The 17,494-nt window shown below is 43.1% G+C and overlaps 1 protein-coding gene and 1 non-coding gene across 8 annotated transcripts; both read right to left on the bottom strand.

Annotated features, from left to right (window-relative positions):
- Positions 1-909: 909 nt before the first annotated feature.
- LOC127344507 (uncharacterized) lies at positions 910-4,092 on the bottom strand. 7 transcript variants are annotated; one of them, XM_051370805.2, is made up of 3 exons: positions 2,628-4,092; positions 2,401-2,516; positions 910-1,322 (listed from the first exon to the last, which is right to left on the bottom strand). In XM_051370805.2, the coding sequence occupies exon 1, from the start codon at positions 3,861-3,863 to the stop codon at positions 2,631-2,633; it is 1,233 nt and encodes a 410-aa protein (XP_051226765.1). In that variant the 5' UTR covers positions 3,864-4,092; the 3' UTR covers positions 910-1,322; positions 2,401-2,516; positions 2,628-2,630. The 7 variants fall into 7 exon arrangements, with proteins under 7 accessions (XP_051226765.1, XP_051226762.1, XP_051226763.1 ...); XM_051370802.2 differs by adding an exon at positions 2,059-2,132 and having other exon boundaries at positions 915-1,322; positions 2,401-4,092; XM_051370807.2 differs by lacking the exon at positions 910-1,322 and adding an exon at positions 1,347-2,058.
- On the bottom strand, positions 4,068-4,140 carry TRNAK-CUU (transfer RNA lysine (anticodon CUU)). Its single transcript has one exon. It is a non-coding gene; the product is annotated as a tRNA-Lys (tRNA).
- Positions 4,141-17,494: the final 13,354 nt, after the last annotated feature.

Below are 17,494 nucleotides of genomic sequence, written 5' to 3'. Positions count from 1 at the left end.
CCACAGGCGATATTTTAGGTACTCCCTCCGTTTTTACCTCGTATAAGATGGTGAGTAAAATATAAATAGATATGCCACTGGTACACGTATTAAGTCGCAGCTAAGCATACGTGCCTTGCCCTACAATACACTTTTCAGTTCCCAACTTATTTTGAAGTGCTGCCACAATTCACCCAATACTAAATTTTCCGATCAATTTTGAAGTAATCGCAGCGGAGACAAGAAGTATTAAAGAAATAGCATCCGCGCTTTTTCGATAAATACTAAGTACAAATAAGTAAATAAAAAAACTACTTCCTCCCATCCATATTAGTTGCAAGAAATATGAATAAAAAATAAACAATCATGTGCAGCAACGCAACTTAGCTAGTCTTTCTCCAGCATAATCAAAATAAACCATTTGCTAACACGCTCGCCCATATATTTGTACATTTAATATGGTATCAATCCAGTTTTCAAACCATTGAGCTGGACCGAAAGTATGCATGACCAAGGAATAATCGAGCATGCTGCAAATCTCGAAGACTGGGCACTTTATCTGATCCAGAATGTATATTTCAAAGGCGGTCACTTTATCGACAATCTAACTCAAAGCCTAGACACTCTATAAAATTTTTGAGCTGATTACATCCACTAATGCCCCAGAACCAATAAGAACAGTTCGATGATAACTCAAAATCATCGCTCCATCTGATCTAGACGTAGCTAGAGTATACAGAAAAAAACTTGCTAGCTCTGTATTGGGAGAGTGGAGAAAACAACAAAGTAATGCAGAAAACAGAACATGCAACTCTTGTACTAAATATTACGAGAAAATAATACAGCATGCAATAATTAAAAGGGGTGGCAATGTGGCATGTACCATGTTATGATAGAAAGAAATGAAGCAGTATTGCAAGAGACTGAAAATAAGCAAGAGAACAAAATCTCAAATTGTTTTACTATGCATCTCAAGGAAATAGCTCAAGTGTGATTTACCCAGATGGTGTTTGTTCCTTGAATAAGTTCACCTCATATTGTACTCTCTGCCATGAATCACACAAGTTGCCTGCAGCTCCAAGTGTCATTCAAACTGAATTTAACTAACATTTTCCTGGGTTGTAAACGACACATAATTCTTCTAGAAAAGATATCCATGTTCAGTCGTGAGCTAAAAAGATCAACAACATCTATCACCTGGTCTGCTTCCATTGTCTACAGCCTTAAATAAGACACAACCGCATTACCCTCGCGAGTTGAAATTGTACAGCCGTGATTAAACCGAAACATCATCACAGCAGAGGTGTAGCCCGGCAACAACATCCAAATTTGTACAGCTGTGCCTAAACAGAAGCACCAGCAAAACTTGTAATGATACTAATTCAATGGCAGTGTAAATCCAAACATGAGACTTAACTTTTTTGAACTTTATTCAATAGCAGACATCTCCGAAAGCATACATGGATTACATTCTTCACTATTCTATCATGTTCTCAGATTTCGAAAAGGAGTTCCAAGCAGCGCAACAGAAATCAACTTTCGCATAGCACTGTCGTGAATATTCCATGGACATGGACTGAGATGATTAATGAAACATGCCACGCAATGGTTAACTAAGGAAATCTAACTTGTAAGAGTCAGAACTCAATGCTAAATTATCATAGCTATAAGTGAAAAAGAAATGAGAACAAAAGTTGCTCCCAGGCTTAGTAATCACTGAGAAAGATTCGTCCTGAAATAGTATAATGCTGGTGGAATATATTTAAATTTACTTAAGGCTTTGAGCTTTGAACCTCCTCATTGTATCTGTTCATTAGCGCAATATTTGACTCTCAGGTAAAATATTACAAAGCTCGTATTCTCTTTCCAGTGGCCAACTACACCCTGTACTAAGGGCTAGAAAAACCTAAGCATTCTACAACACAAGAATCAGTCAACAAAAAAAATACAGTACCATGGCAGATTTCACTACATTCAAAAGCTTAGTTATGTGAACATACCGGAACACAATCATAGCAGGTTCAACTATACATTGACAAAAATGTTTCAGAGAATCAGACATATCCACCAGATACATACCTGCACTAACATTTGACTAAATTAAGTATGTGAGGCACCGGCTACCACTCCAACTCAGAGGATGAACGTATTACCTGTCAAATCAGAAACACAGAAATAAGGAACCCCAGCTTTAATGTAAAGATAATTTTCTATTGTCCTGAGAAAACATGAAGCAGTTGGCAAATAATCTGTCTTCAAAAAGAAGGAAAAAAACGAATTCATTCAGCATGTTTACTGTTGACCTCGGAAAAATGAAAAACAAATTATCCGATTTGCATATGACTAGGTCCCTGATATTGATATACAAAATAAATGTACATGCACAGCCAAAATAAATTAGGCAAGTACAGATGCACTGACCTTTATCTCGAAGCGGGTGCTGAACACATGGATCTTCATTTTGTGGCTGGGGATTTGCTTACACAGTTACACCCATAATGGAGTTCTGGCAATGTCCAGCAAACCACTGAGCATTGCTGCAGTTTGTAAAGCATATCAGATTCCATCCGAAGGTGAGCTTCATCTTCCTCTTTCACAAGAGAAATATTATGACAACGTATGACTTGAGAACAAGTGGTATGCCTGACCGCCTAAGGAAAAGAGTCATCAGTCGAGCTTCTCTGTCTTGCCTTGGCATCCAATAGCGCTTGGCACACCGAATCACCTGTTTGTAGACCAGCATGCCGCATGTCATGAATCAGAGTTTCGGCTTCCGAAACTTTCCCGTCATTGCAAAGACTACGGATGGTCAGGCCATAGCTAGCAGAATTTGGAACCAAGCCATTCTTTCTCATCTCCATGATTAATCTCATAGCCTTGTAAGAGCTCCCTTCTCGTCCATAGCCATAAATCAACATGTCATAGATCACATTGTTTGCACTAACACCTTTGTCCGCCATTGACTGGAATAGCTTTCTGGCATCCTTCATCTTGCCCTCCGCGCAGAGAGCATGCACCAAAACACCGTACGTGTGCACATCCACCTCTAAACCAGTCTGCTCCATCTGCGCAAACATCTCAAGAGCTTTGTCCATGTGATTGTCTCGGGCAAGTGCATCAATCAGTATGGTGTACGTCACTTTCGTGGGTGCCAACCCTCGCTCCTTCATGTCGGAGAGCGCCTTGTTTGCGCGGGCTATGTCTCTGGCACGGCAGAACCCCGCAATAAGCGCGTTGTACGTCACGGCGGTGGGCTGGTATCCGGCCGCCCTCATTTGGTTGGAGAAATGCAGAGCGTTGGACATCTTCCCAGCTTTGCCGTACCCGTCGACGAGAAGGTTGAACGTCACGACGGTCGGATGGATACCCTCCGCTCGCATTATTTCCAGCAGCTGGGCGGCATCCTTCAGCTTGCCGTGTCTGCACAGCCCGGCAATGAGTGTGTTGTAGCTGACAACGTTGCGGGCGACGCCCTTTGCAGGCATCTCGTCGAACAGGCGTCGGGCGCGCTCGAATTCCGCTGTCCTGCACCACTCCCCGATCAGGATGTTGTATGCGTAGAGATTGGGCTCGACTCCACGACTCAACATCTCCTCGAACAGGGCGAGACCCTCCTCTCTGTGACCGCAGATGAAGTAGCCGTGGATCAGAGCCGTGAAGGTGACCTCGTTAGGGGCCAGCCCCAGGCGCGGCATTACGTCGAACACCCTCCGCGCCTCTGCCGCATCGCCGCTCCTGCAGCAGCCGTGGACGAGAGCCGTGCACGCGGCCACGTCCAGGGACGCGTCACCCGCCTTCGAGCCACGGGCGAACAGCGCAAGGGCTGACCGCACCTCGCCGGCGGCGCATAGCCGGCGCACGGCTGCGGCCGTGGTCGACGACATCGAGGTGTTTTCACCAGCAAAAAAACTGGAGTGCTACCTTTTTCCTTCCCTCTAGAGTTTGACCTGTGGCCCTGTGGGTCAGCAGACGGCCGAATAGGCCGATTGGAAGCAGACAAGTCTCAGGATTCGAAGCCAAAACTTCTTCGTCGTCGGCAGATTCGCCATGGCCCAACGGAAAAGGAAAAATATGAGTGAAAAAACAAGCGCCCACCGTGGGGCTCGAACCCACGACCACAAGGTTAAGAGCCTTGCGCTCTACCAACTGAGCTAGACGGGCTTTTGAATAAAATTTACATAAATATAATTAGACTTATAGCGTGACTAATAACAAAATCCCTTCAAAAGATGCGACTGTGATCGGACAAGCAAAGTCCTGTAAAAGCGCTGGGAAGAATATCCCGTCATCACCTATGCACGCGACAGGTTGGAAGGAGAACAAGGAAACGTTGTGTACTTGGCCTCACCTCTGCAGATTAGCATCTGCTGGAACAACTGCAAATAAATAAATAAAATGGGCATCTCCTAGAAGGAATTTGACGTTAGCACAGCCTTTTCGCATCTACGAAACTTCGAAATAAGAAAAGCTATCAGAGCGCGTGCGTGGGAAATTTGTGGAAGTATCTACTAGAAAAAAGGGACGCGTGTTACTGTTGCCGCTGAGACTTCACATATTTTTGTACACTTTGGCATTTCATATTGAAATGTGACAGCAGATTCAGTATGGTTAGTACTCTCTCCGGCGGATTTAAGCAATTAAATCTGTACCAAATGTTTTGGGCATCTTTAGCGGCGCGAACCATAATGGTGATCTAAATTGTCTTCTATCCTGTAAATAAAATTTGGACCATGGTTTGGCCTGCTAGCCTAGTGCTCCTACTCTCCTAGTGATGCGACCCATTCAGTATGCGCTTGCCATTTTGGCCAACGCTAGCCAATCTGCCAATTCTTTTCACATTTAAGCATACTAGATGACCCGTTGCGCTATCGCGCAAATGGCAGAATCAAGCCTGAAATTTAAACCATAAGGGAGGGCAGACAGGTTGGCTGAGCTCCAACAGCATCCGGCGGCATGCACTGGAGAAAATGTCCTCAACGACCCCTTCGCTCTCCTTTGGCTACACCCTCTGCCCCCATTCGACGGTTCCTTCCGCCTCTCCTCTGCTAACCCCTTAGACCCACCCAACATCTTTGTTTTTATTAAGCAAACTAAAGAACATTTATTTGATACAAACGAAAGAAATATTAAATAGAATAGCAAACATTTATCAAGCAAAGTAATAGAACATATTTCGATTTTATACATATACATTCAACTAATTTATTTAAACATAAATAAAGTATGCCAATAGTACCATAGGTACAAAACATAACTAAAGGCTAGTACTACAATAGGTACATTATGGAACTCAAGTGATGGTACCTATGTGTGCATTCTCTGGAAATGTTGTCAAACTTATAATAGAACATTTGAAACCTTTGGAACGATTCTACAGGAATTTGAATCATCCGCTTCCAGATCAGCATCTGGGTTATAGCATTCCATCACTGTGAATGGGTCACACTGCTTCCAGATCAACATCTGGGTTATAGCATTCCATCACTGTGAATGGCTCAAACTCTTCTGCCTCTAGATCCATCACCGGTTGACACAAGGCTGCAGCTACATACACTGATACACAATAATAGTTGAAGGAACAGATCTTTTTTGGTGAGTCCAAATAACACTTCTATACTCCTTGACGTCTGCTAATGATCCTGGATGGTAACCATCTGTATCAAACATGCCCAAAGGGCTAAGAAAATCTTCAAGCAACCTTAGGAGCATAGAATTCTGGTGCCAAACCTTTCTATAAGCTATTTCAATGGGTTCTGCAATACCACATAATATTGACATATATTCCACCTAAATTCACAAATAAACACACTCAAAATAGTCTACCAGAATAAGTATTCGGAACCACCAATATTGATAACTCAAAAGTACGCTCAATGCCGACATTAGTGTGATGTTTTGTCACAGCAAACAACCAGCACAACGATTAGAACCCCACGCAACTCATGAATGGTTTGAAATAAACATGCATGTACAAAAGGATCTAGAGTATAATTACATGCGTCGCATGATAAATGGTTGATGAACTTGCCCTTCCAATTCTTACCACACCACAAAACCACAACAAATATGCAAGCAGAAGAACTGGGTTAAGAGATAAAGGTTTTGTTATGAAATATAAATTGAACACCTCGTGACCACACACACACACACACACACACACACACATACACTCCTCTCCTACTCTCTTATGATCACCACCCCAGGTTCCACCACCATGATGTCCTGCGGCCTCGGCAACGACTGTGGCGCTGCAGCGAAGCTCGGCCATGGCAAGTCGGCGGAGCCTAAGTGCTCTGCAACTGGAGCTCCACGAGCAGCGCCCTAGAAGTCATGTGGCAGGTACCACTGCTCCAACATGTAGACCACGGCAGCCATGTTGTCGGCGCGCCATCGACTATGCATATGAACCTGCAGAGAACATCCAATGTGTAAAGCTGAAGAGTACATGCACAAGAACTCGAAGAGGACGCTGCAGCGAAGCTCGGCCATGGCAAGTCGGCGGAGCCTAAGTGCTCTGCAACTGGAGCTCCACGAGCAGCGCCCTGGAAGTCATGTGGCAGGTACCACTGCTCCAACTTGTAGACCACGGCAGCCATGATGTCAGCGCGCCATCGACTATGCATATGAACCTGCAGAGAACATCCAATGTGTAAAACTGAAGAGTACATGCACAAGAACCTGAAGATGACATAACAAAATAGTACAGCTGGATGTGTAAAACTGAGCAGTTTGTGAAGAGATCATAAAAAGACATGATAAAGTATATCTTGATAAGTAACTAATTAATAGGGATGTGAATGACCGGAAAACAAAAAAGGAAATGAAATATGACACAAAACAGGCAGAGAACATGAGAAGTTACATGCAGGCTACTTCGTGTTTGATGCTAAAGCTTCGCCCGCACAACGTGGACGCCATGCAAGGTCTTTGGCAGAAAGGATGACCATCATGATCGTGAAACCCCAATCCAGCGCCGGCTTCGACCATCGAAGCAGATCACCCAAAATCCAGCGCCAGCCTCCACCATCGAAGTAGATCCAACATATCTGTCCTCCTCCCTTCAGGTCAAGCAATACGTGAAACCATACTTTCTAAGATAAATATATAGTTACAATCCTTGACAGTAATCACCTGAAATTTTTCCACTTCTTCCACTCAAAATTAGCACTGAATATCGTGCTAAAAATAAAAGGTGGGGCAATTCTTTCCTGCTTCAGTACACACTAAGGTTAGTCGTGTCAATGTTGTAGTCAATAGAGGTTACTTATATGAAAATCTTTCTTAGGCAGATAAGAGAAGTAACATTTTTTTAGGCAAATAAGCTCAATTTTAGCATCTCCTAAGCTCCCAGCCACTTTAATTTAAGACAGATTAACTCAAAACAAATGGCATCTTGTGTACCATGGCAAGCAAGAAATACAAGAACTTGCTGAATGAAATGGACAGAGTAATACATGGCATGGACTTTCTAGCGAAAAATACAATTGAAATGAGCAGAGATAGATCAAGAAAACAAACATGAATGCATCGTATAAAACTAAAACGTACCTTTCTCGTAAAAAGTCGTGAATTCCCACACAAAATAGCAGAGTAGATAGTAAGACAAGTGACCATCTGAAGCAACACGCACATCAGAAAGATGCACCATGGTATAAAAAAATCCCTAACTGCACCAGGAGTACTTATGTGTAAGTATCTCAGTTATTTCTGGTAGATCTTTATTGATGTACCAACGACACAGAGCACTGCCGCTCAATCCCCTGCAACCTATGATCATGAAGGGTAGTACCAACGACACAGAGCACTGCCGCTCAATCCCCTGCAACCTATGATCATGAAGGGTAAAGATGTTTAATAATTGGGTTAGGTAAACGATGTTGGGGCACAAGAGAAAGAAGTAGCACTTTAATAAATTAGTCTTAAGCTAGAAGCTTGAAAAGTAGGAAAACATAACCGCAGTAAACTAACCCAGGAACATCAACATGAGCTATTCATAGTTTGTAGACATAGATGAAGAATCAATGTGTTCTGGCTCTGAAACATAAATATATCTCTAATGAAGTGTGCAAAGATAACCTAACTTTTGTCACAAAGAAGCCGCTCTACAAAAGTAAACGGATGATCCAATGCACGTTTAGTACTGGCGAAATGGACAAACCGGCATATGTATACTGAAATTAGAGATGTAGAAAGCAAATGTCCCAAAGAATCTGCACAACCACAACAAACCATCACTCATTTATTGATTCTTTGAGTTATGCAAGACATCTATCGGCAGATAATACCTCGAGACCAAAGACCATATGTATTTCCTTATGAGAAATGTAGCTGAATGAACCAACAGTCTGTAAAGGAAACATAAAATGCATTGGTACAAGGCAAAGAAAGGGAACCACATGTCATAAAAATAGGAGCAGCAACAATATGCAGCCTAAAACCTGAAAAAATAGAAAACTTATTCTATATCCCAGAAACATGCAAAGCAACAAATAATCCCTGAACAGGACAGACTAAATCAGAATATAGAAGAATAGAAGTACAATGGCAAATGCAGAGCAATAGCAAGGCATGCAGCATAAAAAAGGGATGGCGAAATCTGCATATTAGGTAACCAAGCTCTCACTTTTATTATGCACTAAAAGCTTAATGGCTGAAAACATGAATTGCATTTGTAAACTGATATTATTAACCGGTATAGTGTGACTGGTTAAGCAAACCTGAGTTAACCAGAAGTGCAATGCAAGCACAATGGTCATGTCAATATGCTCTTAGCTAGTTGCCTGTAAACTGATATTATTAACCGGTATCGTGGGACTTTTCAATCTAGCGGCTCACATGTATTTGAGCTCATTAGAGGCATGCAATCAAGTCGCTAGATTTATCTAACAAAATAAATCTGCATGCTGTTCTATGATCACATTATATTTGTATGCATCTACCGACTTAATGCATATATCAGCTGAAATCTCTGTGTAGCTCTTAATGCTTATGACATAGATTTCAGATCTAGAATATGAAGAAGACAGACAAAGGAAGGACAGCTACCTGAACAAGTGAGAGCAACGCACTGGAAGAAAAAATTAAAATGGAGCAAGCTAGCTAAAAAAATCATACAGAGAATCATAGTAAATATATTGGTGTAAATATTCACAAATCTACAATAGCAAATGAATAGTGGGGCAGGGAAAAACTTTAGTTCACCATCTCTAAATAGAAAAAAACAGAAAAAATATGCAAAGCAAAACCCATTGAAATTAAGAGTCGCTAAATCACATTAATAACAGTAGTCAATGTTTCTCACATCAATTGGTGAATACTTGCCAGTACATTAATAACATAGAACAAGTGCTAAACCGAATACCGTGCTGGATCCAGTGGAACCACCACCATGTCCTGCATCCTCAACGACAATGGTAGCGCCAAGGCAAAGCCACCTTAAAGACAAAGCAAACATCACGTTATGAAATGGACGAAAACAAAACAATACATGCCTGATTGGTAAGCCTGTTCATGGTTTGGTGTCACACCAGTTAAACCACGAGCCCAACCCGCACCGAACCAGATATACGGTTTGCACCCCGTTCAACTGGTTTTTGGGATTGAAACCGTGAGCACAAAACTGTTAGCTGGTTTGAGACCAACTAAACCTGACGAAACCATTCACAAACCGCATTGCTCGCCATCAGCAGCTTGGCAGACTCTGCCGCGAAGGTTCACGGCCGCGACGGGTGCGATTCAGGCGCTGCGCATGGTCGCCGCCTCCTCCCGTCCGATTCAGGCCGCCGGCCGTTCGATTCAGGCCCCGGTTCTCTCCCAGTCGCCGCCATCCCGGCCGTCCACTGCCGCCCCGGCAGTCCGATTCCGGCCTTCCGCGACCGCCCAGGCAGTCTGATTCCGGCCGCCTGTTCTCTCCCGGACGCCGCCGTCCCGGTTGCCCGCCGCGGCCTCGGACGCCGCTGGTCCTCTCCTGGCCGTCCGCCGCCCCCGTCCCGGTTCCAAAACCGCATACACCGGCAAACCAGCCCGCACCAACCCGCTGTTTGACCTCCTAACTAAACGGTGTAGACCAAACCAATCCAATTAAACCTGGCACTGACGGGCTGGTTTGAGGAACCTGTCTAAACCATTCTAAACCGGGAATGCTCAGGTTGACTGATTGGCAAAGAGAAAAATGAGTTTGTAGAGATCCATCAACTTGCATGGAGTCTATAAATAAATCGAATTCGAACCAGAGAACATGTCAAACATTAACAGGGAGGGATAATAGGTTTGGAAGAAGCTCACTGGGATAATGCTACGGATGCAAACCGAAATGCAATCATTCATCATACGGGTTCATTAGGAATGGATCAGTATAGGAATTCAACAATTGTTCAGTGGCATATAAACACAATTGCCTTAGTACATTGATGAAAACAACAAACTAACCTATGCAACACGATTTTATTTTTTTGCTCTGATAAAGCTAATGTGGATAACCAACTGCCTCGTCACGTGTACAAGTTTTTTTTCCAAAACAAACTAAGCTGCTTTTGTAAACGAACATTATCATGGTACTCATGATACATCGCTAACTTTGCATCCAAATGTAAGAATTATTGCATGGACTGATTAAGGAGGTAAAAGCATTCAAACATGCTCCCATTTATATGCCAACTTTCTGCAGTTTTTGAAGGAGATATGCCCTAGAGGCAATAATAAAATGGTTATTATTTATATCTTTATGTTTATGATAAATGTTTATATATCATGCTATAATTGTATTAACCGAAACATTAGTACATGTGTGATATGTAGACAAACAAGAAGTCCCTAGTATGCCTCTTAAACTAGCTTGTTGATTAATGGATGATTAGTTTCATAATCATGAACATTGGATGTTATTAATAACAAGGTTATATCATTATATGAATGATGCAATGGACACACCCAATTAAGCGTAGCATAAGATCTCGTCATTAAGTTATTTGCTATAAGCTTTCGATACATAGTTACCTAGTCCTTATGACCATGAGATCATATAAATCACTTATACCGAAAAGGTACTTTGATTACACCAAACACCACTGCGTAAATGGGTGGCTATAAAGGTGGGAATAAGTATCCGGAAAGTATGAGTTGAAGCATATGGATCAACAGTGGGATTTGTCCATCCCGATGACGGATAGATATACTCTGGGCCCTCTCGGTGGAATGTCGTCTAATGTCTTGCAAGCATATGAATGAGTTCATAAGAGACCACATACCACGGTACGAGTAAAGAGTACTTGTCAGGAGACGAGGTTGAACAAGGTATAGAGTGATACCGAAGATCAAACCTCGGACAAGTAAAATATCGCGTGACAAAGGGAATTGGTATTGTATGTGAATGGTTCATTCGATCACTAAAGTCATCGTTGAATATGTGGGAGCCATTATGGATCTCCAGATCCCGCTATTGGTTATTGGTCGAAGTGAGTACTCAACCATGTCCGCATAGTTCACGAACCGTAGGGTGACACACTTAAAGTTGGATGTTGAAATGGTAGAAATTGAATATGGAATGGAGTTCGAATATTTGTTCGGAGTCCCGGATGAGATCCCGGACATCACGAGGAGTTCCGGAATGGTCCGGAGAATAAGATTCATATATAGGATGTCATTTTATGTGAATTAAAATGTCGCGGAAGGTTCTATGGAAGGTTCTAGAAGGTTCTAGAAAAGTCCGGAAGAAACCACCAAGGAAGGTGGAGTCCACATGGGACTCCACCTCCATGGCCGGCCAACCCTAGTGGGGGAGGAGTCCCAAGTGGACTCCCCCTTAGGGGGCCGGCCACCCCCCCCCCCATATGGGAGGTGGAAACCCCACCTCTAGTGGGAGTCCTAACTTGGGTAGGTTTCCCCACCATATGGAAGGTTTTTGGTTCAGGTCTTATTCGAAGACTTGGAGACCAACACTTGGGTTCCACCTATATATAGAGGGGCCAAGGGGAGGGGGCCGGCCACCCTAAGACCACAAGCTGGCCGCCCCCCTTGAAGTGGCCGGCCACCCCCTCCCAAACCCTAGCCGCCCCCCTCTCCTCCATATCTCCCACGTAGCTTAGCGAAGCTCCGCCGGACTTCTCCACCGCCACCGACACCACGCCGTCGTGCTGCCGGATTCAAGAGGAGCTACTACTTCCGCTGCCCGCTGGAACGGGGAGGTGGACGTCGTCTTCATCAACAACCGAACGTGTGACCGAGTACGGAGGTGCTGCCCGTTCGTGGCGCCGGAACCGATCGTGATCAAAATCTTCTACGCGCTTTTGCAAGCGGCAAGTGAACGTCTACCGCAGCAACAAGAGCCTCCTCTTGTAGGCTTTGGAATCTCTTCAAGGGTGAGACTCGATAATCCCCTCGTTGCTACCGTCTTCTAGATTGCATCTTGGCTTGGATTTTGTGTTCGCGGTAGGAAATTTTTTGTTTTCTATGCAATGTTATCCTACAGTGGTATCAGAGCCGTGTATATGCATAGATGGTTGCACGAGTAGAACACAATGGTTTGTGGGCGTTGATGCTTTTGTTATCTTTAGTTGAGTACTTTGCATCTTTGTGGCATAGTGGGATGAAGCGGCTCGGGCTAACTTTACATGACCGCGTTCATGAGATTTGCTCCACGCTCGACATGCAACTTGTATTGCATAAGTGGCTTTGCGGGTGTCTGTCTCTCCTACTATAGTAAAGATTCAATTTACTCTTCTATTGACAACACTAGTATCACCGTTGTGGTTCATGTTCGTAGGTATATTGGATCTTACTCGAAAACCCTAAACCACGTAAAATATGCAAACCAAATTAGAGAACGTCTAACTTGTTTTTGCAGGGTTTGGTGATGTGATATGGCCATAATGTGATGATGACTATGTATGAGATGATCATTATTGTATTGTGGCAACCGGCAGGAGCCTTATGGTTGTCTTTAAATTTCATGTTGAGTAGTATTTCAAAGTAGTTGTAATAGTTGCTACATGGAGGAAAATCATGAAGACGGCGCCATTGACCTTGGTGCTTCGCCGACGATGATGGAGATCATGCTCGTTGATGATGGAGATCATGTCCGTGCTTTGGAGATGAAGATCAAAGGCGCAAAGACAAAAGGGCCATATCATATCACATATGAATTGCATGTGATGTTAATCCTTTATGCATCTTATTTTGCTTAGATCGCGACGGTAGCATTATAAGATGATCCCTCACATTAATATCAAGATAATAAAGTGTTCTCCCCTCGTATGCACCGTTGTACAGTTCGTCGTTTCGAAGCATCTCGTGATGATCGGATGTGATAGACTCAACGTTCACATACAATGGGTGTAAGCAATGTTGCACACGCGGAATACTTGGGTTTGCTTGACGAGCCTAGCATGTACAGACATGGCCTCGGGACAACGGAAACCGAAAGGTTGAACACGAGTCATATGGATGATATGATCAACATGTTGATGTTCACCATTGAAGCTACATCATCTCACGTGATGATCGGTTTTGGTGTAGTGGATTTGGATCGTGTACCACTTAACAACTATGAGGGATGTTGTATTAAGTGGGAGTTCATTAGTAATTAGATTAAAACATGAACTAATTATCATAAACATAGTCTGAGTAGTATTTTGTATTAATTTTGTAGTATTGGCATCCGTTTACTACTATGCGCTAGTCTTGTTATTGAGATAGAAATACTGTTAAATCTGATAAGAAACTTTACGGATTAGTACCGTATTGTTAAAGAATCAAGAATTAATTAAGTCCTATTGCAAACTTTTAGTAAACCTCACATTGTTGATTTAAAGAGCTATGGTTTCAATTAGTACCCAAAGTTATCTTGTCTCCGTGAAACTTGAAGTTCAAATCTGTTTGAAAAGTAAGGAGCTGAAAATTTAGTTTTCAGAAATAATCAAGGTATGAGATATATGTGATATCTAAGACCTTATTGCAAGATGATAGAATATAAATTTGGTGAGACTACATAAACTCATAAGTTTTATGGGAATGTATGAAGGTTGAAGACGCCAGGCGTCACAATCCTCCAACTATTGGGGCACTAATAATATTCGCATATCCATGAAGTTATCATCCTTAGTATGCACCGTTGCTAAGACTCGTCGTTGATGGCGTGTAACTCACACGTTCGTTGGGAACCCCAAGAGGAAGGTATGATGCGCACAGCAGCAAGTTTTCCCTCAGAAAGAAACCAAGGTTTATCGAACCAGGAGGAGCCAAGAAGCACGTTGAAGGTTGATGGCGGCGGGATGTAGTGCGGCGCAACACCAGGGATTCCGGCGCCAACGTGGAACCTGCACAACACAACCAAAGTACTTTGCCTCAACGAAACAGTGAGGTTGTCAATCTCACCGGCTTGCTGTAACAAAGGATTAACCGTATTGTGTGGAAGATGATTGTTTGCAGAAAACAGTAGAACAAGTATTGCAGTAGATTGTATTTCAGTAAAGAGAATTGGACCGGGGTCCACAGTTCACTAGAGGTGTCTCTCCCATAAGATAAACAGCATGTTGGGTGAACAAATTACAGTTGGGCAATTGACAAATAAAGAGGGCATGACCATGCACATACATATCATGATGAGTATAGTGAGATTTAATTGGGCATTACGACAAAGTACATAGACCGCCATCCAACTGCATCTATGCCTAAAAAGTCCACCTTCAGGTTATCATCCGAACCCCCTCCAGTATTAAGTTGCAAAGCAACAGACAATTGCATTAAGAATGGTGCGTAATGTAATCAACAACTACATCCTTAGACATAGCATCAATGTTTTATCCCTAGTGGCAACAGCACAACACAACCTTAGAACTTTATGTCACTGTCCCAGGTGTCAATGCAGGCATGAACCCACTATCGAGCATAAATACTCCCTCTTGGAGTTAGAAGCATCTACTTGGCCAGAGCATCTACTAGTAACGGAGAGCATGCAAGATCATAAACAACACATAGATATAACTTTGATAATCAACATAACAAGTATTCTCTATTCATCGGATCCCAACAAACGCAACATATAGAATTACAGATAGATGATCTTGATCATGTTAGGCAGCTCACAAGATCCGACAATGATAGCACAATGGAGAGAAGACAACCATCTAGCTACTGCTATGGACCCATAGTCCAGGGGTAGACTACTCACACATCACACCGGAGGCGACCATGGCGGCGTAGAGTCCTCCGGGAGATGATTCCCCTCTCCGGCAGGGTGCCGGAGGCGATCTCCTGGATCCCCCGAGATGGGATCGGCGGCGGCGGCGTCTCAGTAAGGTTTTCCGTATCGTGGCTCTCGGTACTGGGGGTTTCGTCACGGAGGCTATTTGTAGGCGGAAGGGCAGGTCAAGAGGCGGCACGAGGGCCCCACACCACAGGGCCGCGCGGCCAAGGGGGGGTCGCGCCACCCTAGGGTGTGGCCCCCTCGTGGCCCCTCTTCGTCTCTCCTTCGGACTTCTGGAAGCTTCGTGGCAAAATAGGACCCTGGGCGTTGATTTCGTCCAATTCCGAGAATATTTCGTTACTAGGATTTCTGAAACCAAAAACAGCAGAAAACAGCAACTGGCACTTCGGCATCTTGTTAATATGTTAGTTCCAGAAAATGCACGAATATGACATAAAGTGTGCATAAAACATGTAGATAACATCAATAATGGGGCATGGAACATAAGAAATTATCGATATGTCGGAGACGTATCAGCATCCCCAAGCTTAGTTCTGCTCGTCCCGAGCAGGTAAAACGATAACACAGATAATTTCTGGAGTGACATGCCATCATAATCTTGATCATACTATTTGTAAAGCATATGTAGTGAATTCAGCGATCAAAACAATGGTAATGACATGAGTAAACAACTAAATCATAAAGCAAAGACTTTTCATGAATAGTACTTAAAGACAAGCATCAATAAGTCTTGCATAAGAGTTAACTCATAAAGCAATAATTCAAAGTAGAGGCATTGAAGCAACACAAAGGAAGATGAATTTTCAGCGGTTGCTTTCAACTTATAACATGTATATCTCATGGATAATTGTCAACATAGAGTAATATAATAAGTGCAATATGCAAGTATGTAGGAATCAATGCACAGTTCACACAAGTGTTTGCTTCTTGAGATGGAGAGAAATAGGTGAACTGACTCAACAATGAAAGTAAAAGAATGGTCCTCCATAGAGGAAAAGCATCGATTGCTATATTTGTGCTAGAGCTTTGATTTTGAAAACATGAAACAATTTTGTCAACGGTAGTAATAAAGCATATGTATCATGTAAATTATATCTTACAAGTTGCAAGCTTCATGCATAGTGTACTAATAGTGCCCGCACCTTGTCCTAATTAGCTTGGACTACCGGATCATCACAATGCACATGTTTTGACCAAGTGTCACAATGGGGTACCTCTATGCCGCCTGTACAAAGGTCTAAGGAGAAAGCTCGCATTGGATTTCTCGCTATTGATTATTCTTCAACTTAGACATTGATACGTCTCCGACGTATCGATAATTTCTTATGTTCCATGCCACATTATTGAAGTTATCTACATGTTTTATGCACACTGATGACCCACAAGTATAGGGGATCGCAACAGTCTTCGAGGGAAGTAAAACCCAATTTATTGATTCGACACAAGGGGAGACAAAGAACACTTGGAAGCCTTAACAACGGAGTTGTCAATTCAGTTGCACCTGGAAACAGACTTGCTCGCAAGAGTTTATCAGTAGTAACAGTTTTATAGCAGTAGCAGTAGTGAAATAACAGCAGCAGAGTAACAGAGACAGCAGTAGTGATTATAGTAAACAGCAGGATTAAAATACTGTAGGCACGGGGACGGATGACGGGCGTTGCATGGATGAGAGAAACTCATGTAACAATCATAGCAGGGCATTTGCAGATAATAATAAAACGGTGTCCAAGTACAAAGCAATCAATAGGCATGTGTTCCATATATAGTCGTGCGTGCTCGCAATGAGAAACTTGCACAACATCTTTTGTCCTACCAGCCGGTGGCAGCCGGGCCTCAAGGGAAACTACTGGATATTAAGGTACTCCTTTTAATAAAGTACCGGAGCAAAGCATTAACACTCCGTGAACACATGTGATCCTCACATCGCTACCATTCCCTCCGGTTGTCCCGATTTCTGTCACTTCGGGGCCATCGGTTCCGGACAGCGACATGTGTATACAACTTATAGGTAAGACCATAAACAATGATTATCTTCATGAAACAATAACATGTTCAGATCTGAGATCATGGCACTCGGGCCCTAGTGACAAGCATTAAGCATAACAAGTTGCAACAATATCATCAAAGTACCAATAACGGACACTAGGCACTATGCCCTAACAATCTTATGCTATTACATGACCAATCTCATCCAATCCCTACCATCCCCTTCGGCCTACAGCGGGGGAATTACTCACACATGGATGGGGGAAACATGGCTGGTTGATGTAGAGGCGTTGGCGGTGATGGCGGCGATGATCTCCTCCAATTCCC

This window comes from Lolium perenne, chromosome 3 (genome assembly GCF_019359855.2).
Source record: "Lolium perenne isolate Kyuss_39 chromosome 3, Kyuss_2.0, whole genome shotgun sequence".
NCBI lineage: Eukaryota > Viridiplantae > Streptophyta > Magnoliopsida > Poales > Poaceae > Lolium > Lolium perenne.
This window is presented reverse-complemented; position numbering and strand designations above follow the sequence as displayed.